General features: G+C 41.5%; 1 protein-coding gene across 7 annotated transcripts in view; it reads right to left on the bottom strand.

Annotated features, from left to right (window-relative positions):
- The window catches only part of Ptpn13 (protein tyrosine phosphatase non-receptor type 13), a 175,653-nt gene that overhangs the window by 96,064 nt on the left and 66,389 nt on the right, over positions 1 to 13,200 (bottom strand). For 5 of the 7 annotated variants that reach the window (XM_076546808.1, XM_076546807.1, XM_076546810.1 and 2 more), the window contains exon 7: positions 4,713 to 5,276. The exons of the other annotated variants lie outside the window; for them this stretch is intronic. In XM_076546808.1, the coding sequence (XP_076402923.1) occupies positions 4,713 to 5,276 (564 nt within the window). The remainder of the gene's footprint in view (positions 1 to 4,712; positions 5,277 to 13,200) is intronic. 7 annotated transcript variants of the gene reach the window in all.

Below are 13,200 nucleotides of genomic sequence, written 5' to 3'. Positions count from 1 at the left end.
GCAGGATTCTGCACCCCAACAATGATTACAGGCATGCAAATCCATGCCTAGCTCCTTACAGTGTTTCATTTCTTGGGAAATCTGGTCCTTATGTCCACAGAGCAAATGTTCTTCCACACTGAGCCATCTCTTCAGCTCCATGGTTTTATTATTACTACTACTATCATCATCATCATATCATCACCATCATCATCAATCATCATCTTCATTATCATCGTCATCATCATATCATTATCATCACCATCATCATCCCTGATAGTCTTACTAGGTAGACCAGGCGGGCCGCAAACTCACAGAGGTCTGCTGTCCTCTGCCTCCTAAATGCTGGAACTGAAAATGTGAATCATAATGCCCAGCTCCATGGTTTTATTTTAAATTAAGAAAAGATATTGCTCATTTTATTAGAAATATTCATCTCGATTATATGGATCTTCATTATTTATAGGTTAAATGACAGTTTTATCTATTTGATCCACTGACAGTTGTCTTTTCCCACAATGGAAACATTTATTTATGTGTGTCTTCATGAGCACAGAGTCGTAAGTTCAGACTAAATTACTATTCACATGTGAGATGCTGCTGTGTAACACTGAAGAGGAATGACATGACTTCAGATGTGGAGTTTTCTCGTAAGCCACAGGAAGTGCCTACTCTTTGCCATCACAATTCTAAAAGCTAAAACATAGTGAATGAACTTATAGTTTTATTCCCCATCGTAGAAAGACTCAAAAGCATTTTATATAAAGAATACGTAGCCTCCCTGGAGTTGTGAGTAGCAGTCTAGTTATCTTTGTTTTACATCTAGTATCCTCCTATGAATGAGTACCTACCATGTTTGTCTTTCTCAGTCTGGGTTACCTCACTCAGGATGATTTTTCTAGATCCATCCATTTGCCTGCAAACCGTATGATGTCATTGTTTTTCTCTGCTGAGTAGCACTCATTGTGTATATGTACCACATTTTATTTATCCATTCTTCAGTTGAAGGGCATCTAGGTTGTTTCCGGGTTCTGGCTATTACAAATAACTTAAGCAACAGAACATAGCTGAGCAAGTGCCCTTGTGGTATTATTGAGCATTCCTTTGGTATATGCCCAAGACTGATATAGCTGGATCTTGGGGGAGATTGATTCCCAATTTCCTAAGAAAGCACCATATTGATTTCCAAAGTGGTTGTACAAGCTTGCATTCCCACCAGCAGTGGAGGAGACCCCAAGAAAGACACAGGGATCACCCAATGACAGAGAAATGGATGAGATCTACATGAACAACCTGTACGTGAGTGGGGGTAATGAAGGGCAAGGGTCGAGGGAAAGAGAGCTTAGGGGAGCGGGAGATCCCAGCTGGATCAAGAACAGAGAGGGAGAACAAGGAATAAGAGACCATGATAAATGAAGACCACATGAGAATAGGAAGAAGCAAAGTGCTAGAGAGGTCCACAGAAATCCACAAAGATACCTCCACAATAGACTGCTGGCAATGGCCAAGAGACAGCCCGAACTGACCTACTGTGGTGATGGGATGGCCAAACACCCTAATAGTCGTGCTAGAAACCTCATCCAATGACTGAGGGAAACAGATGCAGAGATCCATAGCCAGGTGGAGCTCCAGGAGTCCAATTGGTGAGAGAGAAGGGGGTTTGTATGAGCAAGAATTGTTGAGACCAAGTTTGGGTAAAGCACAGGGACAAATAGCCAAACGAATGGAAACACATGAACTATGAACCAATAGCTGAGGAGCCCCCAACTGGATCAGGCCCTCTGAATAGGTGAGACAATTGATTAGCTTGATCTGTTTGGGAGGTCCCCAGGCAGTGGGACCAGGTCCTGTGCTCAGTGCATGTGCTGGCTGTGTGGAACCTGGGGCCTATGCAGGGACACTTTGCTCAGCCTGGGAGGAGGGGACTGGACTGCCTGGACTGAATCTACCAAGTTGAACTCAATCCCCAGGGGAGTCTTTGCCATGGAGGAGATGGGAATGGGGGATAGCCTGGGGGAAAGATGGGAGTGGGGTGAGAGGGAGTGGGAGGGAGTGGGGAGAACAAGGGAATCCATGGCTGATATGTAAAATTAAATTATAAAATAAAAGCCGGGCGGTGGTGGCGCACGCCTTTAATCCCAGCACTCGGGAGGCAGAGGCAGGCGAATCTCTGTGAGTTCGAGGCCAGCCTGGTCTCCAAAGCGAGTTCCAGGAAAGGCGCAAAGCTACACAGAGAAACCCTGTCTCGAAAAACCAAAAAAAAAAAAAAAAAAAAAAAATTATAAAATAAAATTAAAAAAAAAAAAAAAAAGAATACGTAGCACCAGCGCTGGAGCGATGGCCTGGCAGGTAAGAGTGTTTGCTGCTCTTGCCGAGGACCTGGGTCTGGGTCCCTGCACCCACGTGGTTACACTAACGATCTGAAACTCCAGTTCCAAGAGATCCGATGACCTCTTCTGGCCTCCACAAGCACCAGCCACATACACAGTGCACAGACATACATGGAGCACTCACAAACATGTAAAGAATATACTAAATTACCTCATAAAGTCACTAATGCTTTATAAGACGCATATTATATACAAACTCACAGTATCAATTAAATACCCATTATTTCTTCCATAATTCTAGATTCTTTAGTAATTTGCAATTCCAGCATTGAAGAAAACACTGCAATATGTCTTTTACTAGGACAGAACATGCTTCAACTTAAGCAACAGAACAGGCCTGTAGCAGAAGGAAGGCAGCCTATGGACAAGCCGTACTAAAACAACTACTTAAGACAGTCATGGGCTTGGGGTGGGGACGTGGGTAGTTCTTTGCTGTGCACACAAGAGGACCTGAGTTGATCTCACCCACATAAAAGCCAGGCGTGGTAACGAGGCTTACGATCCTAGCACTGTGGCGATGGGGGGTGGGGGTGGAATGAGGTGAGGTAGGGATACGCAGATCCCTGGGGCTTGCTGTTTCCTCAGAGTTTTGGGTCCAGTGAGAAGCCCTGTCTCAGAAAACAAGGTGGTCACTAGAGAGGTGGCTCGGCAACTAAGTGCACACACTTCTAGGAGACCAAGTTAGGCTCTGAGACCACATGCAATGGCTCCCAACTCTAGGAGATCTCATGTCCTTGTTTGGCCTCTGAGAATACTGTATTCAAATTGACAACATCACACTCCCCATCTACATACACAGTTAAAAATAAAAATAAAAGCCGGGCGGTGGTGGTGCACGCCTTTAATCCCAGCACTCGGGAGGCAGAGCCAGGCGGATCTTTGTGAGTTTGAGGCCACCCTGGTCTACAGAGCAAGATCCAGGACAGGCACCAAAGCTACACAGAGAAACCCTGTCTCGAAAAACCAAACCAACCAACCAACCAAATAAATAAATAAAATAAAATCTTTTCTGAAAAAAAAAAAAGGTGGATGGCTCCTGAGGAACAACACTCAAGATTGATCTCTGGCTCCACACACACACAAAAGCACAGGAATTACACACACGTGAACAAGCATCTTCTGTACACACATGAAGGCTAATCTCTGGCCTCCATATACACACAAAGGCACATGCATCTACACACATGAACAAACATCCTCTACACAAACAAAAGATAGCATGTCCTCAATCGTTACTCCTCATTCTAAATAGAAAGCATTATAAAGTTCTTTTCGAATAGCTATGACAATAACAATACAGTTGTGACAAAGAAATGGGAAGTTATAAAGCTTTCATCCTAAAATACTTTGGGATTTGGCCAGTGTGGTCTACATATGAGTTCCAGGGCAGCTGTGTTCATGTGTGTGGGTTTAACTGAAAATCCATTTTTCTCTTGCATGCATTTATGATGCTCAAGTAGCCACCATCCTTATGTTTCAAACATAACTTTATTTAACTCAATATACTGATTTTTTGTGTGTCTGACGCAGAGATTTTGGAGACAGCTTTCATACAGAATAATAAGAACACGCGCTGGGTATGGTGGTGCACATCTTCAAGGCCAGCGCTGGTGAGACAGAGGTCAAGCTTATCTCGGAGTTGGAGGCTAGCCAACACGACACAGCAAGACCATGCTATATATAACTTACAAAGTTGATTTTATGCTTTTCAAATTAAAAATGTAATAAATGACTTGTTTAATTACGTCACACTCATGATCTAATTGGCCTATTTTTGCTAGCTCCATTTTATAGATGGCGTAACTCAGACTAGGGAAGATAACTCATAGACATGAAACGGTATAACAATTCAAATCTAGACTAACTTTCAATCTATACACCTAAACGCTGTGATTTTAGAAAAGCAGATCTCAAACTTTACTTCAAACCAACCATGCCTGTCATTGTACTCCGAAGCTGGTGGTCTGGAGCCCACCTGGTAGCGCGCTAGCTCACCTCCCTGAGCTTGAGTGCCCCACTGCTTCTGAGCACTGCGAGCCAGAGCCAGCACCCCCTGAGACCTGCAGAGACAGCCCCCAGCACAGAAAGGTGCCTGACCTTGAGGATCAGTCTAGAAGTGGAGTCCCTGGGGCATGCTGTAGGGAGGGCTTTGGAGCACAGGCTGATCGGGGTTTCAATAGAAGAGTGAACAGAAACTGACAGAGAAGTCAATGTGACCTAGATGGAAAGGCCCGGCAGTGGAAATCAGACTTGTGGAATGGTTTAATCACCCTTCTTTATTTTAAAACACAACCTTAGATAGTTTAATTCACTTGACTCTCAGACATACACAGAATTACTAACCTTCTACATTCATGGCTTCTCTCAGAACCTGAAGTTTCTTTTGTCTCTCTCGAATTCGGTCCAAAGCACTTGATACTGCAGAGGAGGTTGGCGCTTCTCGAGTGTGATACACTGGCTCCACTTTCTGAGGGCCAAAGACATCCAAGGCAATGCTTCCATCAGAGTACCTTGCCTCTTTTTTTCTAGGAGTGGGTGAAGTCCGTCCTGTTACTGCCTCAGGGTCACAGTGTTGGTACCTGTCAGTCTCTCCAGAAAAGTCTCTGTCACCCGTACAAAGTAAGTCCATGGATGAAGCCCAGACCTTCTTCTTAGACAGCACGTCGATTCCAGGGAAAACCTTTTTTTGTGGACTGCTAGTTTTGAACTGGTAAGGGGAAGAGACAGTCTCATAATCTTCATGCCTGGAATTATTATCAGATGGGGTGTCCTTGAAGGAACCTTCCTCATCCTGTGTGTCTCTGATGGACAGAAATCCCATAGATTTACTAAGACCTTTGTTAAGAAAAGTCTGATGAGAGAATGGAGCCTTGTGCATGTCTAGTACATCAGAAGTGGAGCTTCTTCCTGGAATGATAAGAATCTTTAGAAAATCAGCTGGAATGAACCCACTGCTAACAATGAACATGCTGCCAGTTCCCCAAGTTATCCCAGGGAGGGTCGGAGACAAAGGGACGACGGGAGAGTGAGAGTGGAAACAGCGCAACAGTTTGAGTCCAGGGTCTTTTTTTCTTTTGCTTTGCTTTGGCATTACTGGGGACTGAACCTGGGCCCTTCTCCCCTCAAGACTCTACCGCTGAGCCATGCCTGCACCACAATGTCCCTTACAGAGCAACATAAATAATATATTGAACATATGCCCTTGAGTAGTATTGTTTCTATCAACAAAAAGTAAACTATTTTGTTTTAAAATGAAGACAAAAGTTGTTAATAACATCTAATTTTATAGAACAGTAGTTATCCATGAAATTATTGGGAATAATATAATGCATAATATACTCTTTTAACTTCTAGAAATGTAACTTAAAATGTGTTTCCAAGGTAAAAAAATCCTGGTATATTCTGATCTTTTAAATAAATATGTTTAACTGAAGAAATAGAATTGTTTCTATTTTGAATAGGAAGAAAATTGTAATACATGGAATTATCAAGTTCAAGATTTTACTATAACTAGATGTTTTCAGAAAACTTTACTGTATCTGAAACCCAGATAATTTCCATCTAAATTGTTGAAGAAGTCCAATTTTTCATGATGACTATTACAGAGACTAAACTTTCTTCCTGTTGAATGGAATGCACCCCTATTTGCCAGCGGCAACTCCCACGTCAGCTTTGTCTTTAGAGTTCTGCAGAGTCATAAACCAAGTGTCTATCCTGTTGGTTTTCAAAGTTCTATGGAGACATATCAAAAATGTCCATTCAGATAGATTAATTCTATGAATCAACAGACTCAACACCCAAAAACGGTATTTGTCCAGTACTGAAAAAATGTAGGAAGTATTCTGAAGCTGCCACCTCAGTAGCCCCACAACATGACAACTTTCTCTGGTCTATTCTGTGATTTCCCTTTGAAAACAAACATGCAAGCCGGGCGGTGGTGGCGCACGCCTTTAATCCCAGCACTCGGGAGGCAGAGCCAGGCGGATCTTTGTGAGTTCGAGGCCAGCCTGGGCTACCAAGTGAGCTCCAGGAAAGGCGCAAAGCTACACAGAGAAACCCTGTCTCGAAAAACCAAAAAAAAAAAAAAAAAAAAGAAAACAAACATGCTGTATAATATGACTGGATCCTTCTTCGTAACAAGAAATTGCTTGCAAATTCATTTGAGCCTACCAGTTGTCACTTTGAAGTAATAACTATAATGTTTAATTCCTTGATAACAAATTTACCCTAAAAATATGACAGTAAATTTACATCAGTTGATGCAACAATAGCAATATAAACATCATGCCGTTTGTATTTCATGTTCCAGCAAACATGGATCTAATTAAGCATAACGATTATGGACAACTTCCATACTTGAAGTACGGAATCTACAGGACACTAGAAAACATACTATACCACACCCAGGCAGATTATTACAAAATCGAGCTTCTAGCTGTGAGCATGGCTGTACCACAGTCCTTTAGGGGTAAGTAACATTCTTACACACACCACATCTTGAAACTAGCAAATTTAAAATTGTATGAACTTCAAAATAGACATATTCTTGGAAGCTGACAGAATACATAAGCTGAAAAATCAAAGAACTGAGAGGATTCAAGGGTCATGAGCCACACACAAACGCAGCCATCCTCCTGCTTTCTGCTGCCCGACTCTAGGCGAGTAGAGAACTCCGGAAAACTCAAGCAGGGTTTACTGACACACCCTAAGTTCACGCTCAACCATTCTGTTCCCTTGACTCACTTTCTTCGACGGCTCCGCTTTTCCTCAGTCTGTCATTTAGCTGACAACCCCACCTCATTTCCCATCAAGGAAACAGCCCCTCCGGGAGGAGTGTCTTCTCACCTGGATTATGGTACTGTCCCTGTTGTTTCCAAGGGAACACGAAGCTGCCTGCATGTATTCTGAGTTTCCCTCACTGCTGCCAAACAGTATTTGTCTCTGGCTAACTCCTCTGCTATGTGCACTATTTTCCCCTCTTTATCGCGCCTTTCCCGTTAGTAGACAACTCTAACCTAATCTTTCTCAAAGGACAGACTCCTCCCGTTGCACATTTCCCTTCAGCTGCCATCTTTCCAATTCCTCTTTTCTTTCCTGATTTCCCGACTTTGTCGGGCTCCAGCTACTTTGCACCTGGGTGGCCCTCATCCCGCAGCACTGGGGCCTTCGCATTGCCAAGCTCAGGGGCTGCTCAGGTGAAGGCCTCTCACAGGCGACCTTTCTCCTCCACACCTGGCTCCCTGCCGGGGCTGCTTCTCCCTCTTACTCTTGATTTTTCCTGATCCTTTAATGTGTTTCCAAATGTTGGGCTTACTCAAGTATCAGGTTCAGAATTCCTTTTTTGTCTTTTCCTTATAAAATTTTATTAATATTTTAAATATGATCTGGATTTGAAAAACTCCCACGTTCACTTTCTTCAACCCAATCTTTTTGGGGAAACTCTGGTCTCACACAACTGGAGCTTCTTCTACTGTGCCTCAGAAGCAACTCAAACTGTTCAGAGTTCAAATTCAACTTTTGCTTTCTGCTCCCAGAGTGACCATTCCCTTCCAATCTTTCCTAATACTGTAAGTGGCACTATTACCCAAATGATTACTCAAAATGGAAATACGGGCACTGTCCTTAAATGACGCGTCTTCCTTAGCTCCATCGGCAATTACTGATTTTAAAATTCTCAAAGACACCTTACTTGGTGTGTTAATCTCCAAGTCCACTGCCATTGCATCATACCCAATGAATAATATCGATTGGCTAGACCACTGTTGGGACCCTGTTTCTATCAACTCCACTCAACATCCAGAATTCTCTTTTTACAATGCAAATTCCACCATGTCACTGTCCTGTTCAACAAATCACAGCCAGCCTATCACTCGTAAATTGAAAACCTAGTTCTGCCCCAGGAATTCTTTGCTTTTCTCTGTTGTGCTCTTATATATGTAAATATAAAAATATATACTTTTGTCTCTTTTCTGGATCTTTCTCATGTCCAGTTTCCTTGCATTCAGTAGTTTTATTTTAATCTTTTCAAAAAATCAATTAACTTACTCATCTGTATGTGTATGGGTATTTTGCTTGTATGTATGTGCATCACATGTGTGCAGTGTCTACAGAGGTCAGAAGAAGGTACTGGATCTCCTGGGATTGGAGTTACAGAAGGTTGTAAGGCACTATCAGGGTGCTGGGAATTGAACTCAGGTCCTCTGGAAGAAGCCAGTGCTCATAACTGCTGAACCATCTCTCCAGGCTCCCAACTGTTTTATTTTAAATGGCACTTCTTCAAAGCAGCCAACCAACCCTAATGACACTGTAATGTAAACAAAACACTTACCAATGCACTGCAAGTCTCTTCGACTTGATAGAGAGAAGTCATGTCTGAGTTAGATTGTTAGTATTTATAACAACATATTAACTGGTCTTGGCATCTCCAGACCACACAAGCCTAAAGGAAATGCTAACTACACGGCTTTCGGGAAGCTGCTGATTTACAGACAGGGTTCTATGGTTTTGATGAAAATAAATGAGATACAGAAATACTTCAGTTTACATCTATTGAAAGTCCAAGAAGTTAAGACCAACATAGGCTATATATTAAGACCCCGTCTCAACTAAAAAGTGGGGCTGGGGAGCCGGCTCAGTGGTTAAGAGCACTGGCTGCTCTTACGAGGACCCGGGTGCAGGCTGCAGTCCCTGCATGGCGGCTCACAACTGTCTATCACTCAGTTCCAGGGAACCGGACACCCTCTTCACTACCTTCCCCTGCACAACCTGATTCACACATTCTAAAATAAGACGTTATTTTTTATAAAGGAGGTTTCCTTATGTAAAATAAAAGATTTAGTATAAAATAATAATTCTGAAAATCACAAATCTTACTAAATAAAGTAAGAGCATAATATAGCAGCATAGTTACTTTATGTTGCTAAGGCACTAGGAAAAATTCACTAACCTAGTAACTATAAATGTGGGTTGGAATGTAGAACCTAGCCGTACTGGTGAGAAGGAACACTGCATCCTAGGCTTGTGCTTATTCGATGCTTGAATCTGCTGGCCAAAGAGCATGTGCTGGTAACAGCAGTGCCATTCAATCATTTGTACTTGAGACTAAATAAAATGTACACGTTTGTTGGACTGCTTTTCCCATATTTCTAAACACGCGTACAAGCTATTTGGATCATTTTACCCAGTAATCAATAAACACCAGCAATCATCAATACAGCTGATAGCTGTGACAGCTGTGGCCACTGCCAGGCAGTGAAGCCGACGCTCTTGCTGCAAGCACTGCCGCTGGGGCGGAGTTGCTGAGGCGAAAGGAAACGGTGCAAGTTGCTCATCCTGACACACTCGCTCCTTCCTCATCCTGACACACTCGCCCCTTCCACTGCACTGGCCGAGCACACCAGACACCTGTATTAGGACAAGCGTCTCGCTGTGAGAATCTATACACTACATTATTTCTCTCACCTTATTTATTCAGTCACTTCCATTAGCTTTCCATACCCTTACTTCAAAGCAGAACAATAAGAAACTGTGTCTTATATTTATATAAGAATGCATTTTGTATTTGTAATTCCTTATAAAATAGCTTCCAAGAGAATGATGGCTGAGTGACTGATTATAGAACTTTTAAAATCCAGGTTAGGCAGCATCATTTAGCAGGAAGACTACTATCAAGAGACTTTGGTTTTAATTCTATCTTCCTAATCAACCCATAAGCTTGTGCAAGGCAGTCAATCTCCATGTTTCTCATTTCCTCCATCTACAATATGTGGGTATGATTTAACATTTTCTCTTTTAGAAATGACAGGATAAGTGAGTGAGCTAACCCATCTGAACTGTTCTGAGCTCTTCTGAACAAAGGCAATATAAACTACATTTTGTCTCTTTTCTATTTCTGACTTGTTTTCCTAAGTATATTACTATCTTCCAAGAGGGGAGTTACAAGTTCTTTGAGAGAAAATAATAAAATCAGAAATCAGGAGGTTCCCATAAAAGCCTCAGATCTGTTCTTGAATAGAGCATCACATTGTTCCAAAGATAAAAGGTAGACATTGCTATCTCTTCAGGAGGCTCTGAGCTCATTTACAGATACATATTATCACCAATTATAAGCATCCAATTTTAAAATGAAACCGCAAACACTCTCCTGGAGAGTATACAGTTTGTTAAAATCCAAATAGGGAGCAATAAATATAGAGTGAAAGGCTACAAACAAAGATTTAAGAAAACCAGGGCGAAGTGGTGTACACACCTTTAACCCAGCACTTGAGAGCCAGAGGCAGGTGGATCTCTGATTTTGAAGCCAGCCTGGTTTACAGAATGAGTTCCTGGGCAGACAGGGCTAGACAGACAAAACTTGTCTCAAAAGACGGACAAACAAAAAAAGATTTAAGAATATAAAAAGTCTTCATGGGGTATATTCCCAATTGTTTCAATTAAATTTGTATCCATCAGTCACCTTTTCCCTCTCACACACACTCAAAACGTCACATCTCTGGGAAGGGAACTTCAGTTGTTAAAGGAGGCTCCTGAGTCCCCAACTGTCCTAAAAATGTGTTCAAGCGCACAGAAAACAGAAAGAGTCACACCCCCGAGGGTCTGAAGCCGTCACCACCTATCTGATGGTGTAGGTTTCCCCTAACACTTGGCAGAGAATGCTTGTGTTTTATGTGTGTGTGGCTAGTGAAACCATGCTATCAGTCCCGGCAGTATTAAGTAACAAAGTAGGGGCAGACAGCCCACCAGTTTAGGACTTCACTCTTGTGACAGATTTCAGAAGCAAGATTCCAGAGACACCTTTCAAGGTCCATTTATACACAAAATAGTAAGTGGTATTAAATTGGCAATCAAATAATAGATAGAAGTATCATCTATAAATTGGCTTGCTTCTTTAACCTGATTCTGTATCTCACTGCTCGTCCTATTGCTTTCCTTATTGAACACTTTGATCAGGATCCTAAGACACTGAAGCTACCAGTCAACAGGCACTTCTAACTGGTGAATATTGAGGAGGGTATTTCACTAGCAATGGAGAATTACAGGAGACTGGGCTACCAGTAACCAGAAAGTGAACAAGTGTGCCCCAAAGAACATCAGCATCCTAGAATACTGTCCTTTAACAGTTAATTATTTCCCTGTCTTAAACCTCTGAAATTGTGTAAACCGCTTCTGACCAGTGGAGGCTTTAATTAGCATACTTTCCTCGCTTCAGTTTTGTTGAAGTTTGTAAGACTGAAAAAGGAACTTAAAATGGCTGCTGTACAGTATTCTTACTACTGTGTAAGCACTGGCCAAAAACATCAGATGATTCCTCCTCCACTATATTTAACCAAAACAAGGGTGCAATTTCTACTCCAAATGGGACTGAAAGAAATGCTTGATTCTACTCTTACTCCAAAATAGAAGTAGAAAAAAATCTGGTTTAAACCTGAGCAACAAATTATAACTTTTACAGAATAAAAATCAATGTCTATTAATGATTTGTTAGTTTGTAAAAAATTACCTGCATTGAAACAGTCCTCGAATCATAATTCTAAAGCTCTATTAAGCAATGCCACTGAGTAATTTGTCATAAATAAAGGAGTTTAAACTTATTTTCAAACTTGTAATGCTTTGTTACAATAAGAAAAGGGTCAAATAATATAAGACAGTGAGATGCTTTTTCTTTTTACCCATATCTCACCCAAGGTTTAAAAATCAGTGAAATAATAGGAGCCACACATATTTCTTTATAAAAACAGTAAAAAGTTACATCATGAAAACAGGATTCTACTACATTTCACTGTCTAACATTGTGACAAAATTCTTTATCATGCTCATACAGTCAACGGATATTCATTGAACATTTACAAAATAAACTGAACATAATGTATCAGCAGGTTTTCCTTCTGTCCAGGAAGCTGATCCTGCATAACTTCTTATTCAACAACACATAAGTAAACTGCTAGGTAGGCTATGCTACAGAGTAGATATGGATTGGGTTCAGTCTCTAGCTGCCACCACTGAAATACCATATAACGAAACATTAAAACCGTGAAATGCTGATGGTAATAAAATGTACTGTGTTAACATTTCACAGCCTTTAAATTTCATAAACGAAACACAGCAGGGTAGACCCTTGAAGATATAGAATAGAACAAAAGTATCACACCATTCTGGGGAGGTCTTGAAAGAACACAAAACACATAAAATAATTAATCATTAATATATAAAATTGCATTTATTAAATGAGCAAGTAACACATAATAAAATGTTCACTGCACTGCACGACCACGTAACTGACAGCAGGAGAGAATAGGGGGGACTCCAGGAAGGCTGGAGACACAACAGGAAAGGGAAGGTAGAGAAGGAACCTGTGGGGAGGTGGGGACCACAGACGAGGAAACGCAGGAGGGAGAAGGGGAGGAAGGAGGCGGGAAGACAGAGAAAGGCAAGCATTGCCAGCCTAACCCCTCACTGAAGTGTTGAGGATGAGTCCTTAAAGAAGATTGCTGTGGCTTCTACTGACACTCATAAAGAATTCTCTATTGTTATGATTCTGTTCTGCAAAGCAGAGTGACTGAAACTGATGGATTCTTTGCACCAATGTCCATATTATATCGTGGTTGAAATCCTAGTGCAGTACAAAGAGAGACAGACTTTTCCCATAGAATGTGTCCACATATCTGAGGGATGTGAGTGAGGACAGTAAAGGAAACACTGGTAAAAGGATGAAAAATACCTTCGCTGCTATCAAGGCATTCTAAAAACTAAGTTAGACAAACCTCACTTTGTACTTTTTATCCACACATAAATAATAAATATTAGGAAAGATTCTTGATCTAACCAAGACCAA

The sequence above is a fragment of the Peromyscus maniculatus genome, chromosome 10, assembly GCF_049852395.1.
Source record: "Peromyscus maniculatus bairdii isolate BWxNUB_F1_BW_parent chromosome 10, HU_Pman_BW_mat_3.1, whole genome shotgun sequence".
NCBI lineage: Eukaryota > Metazoa > Chordata > Mammalia > Rodentia > Cricetidae > Peromyscus > Peromyscus maniculatus.
The sequence above is the reverse complement of the archived record's forward strand: the minus strand, read 5'-3'. Positions and strand labels throughout refer to the sequence as shown.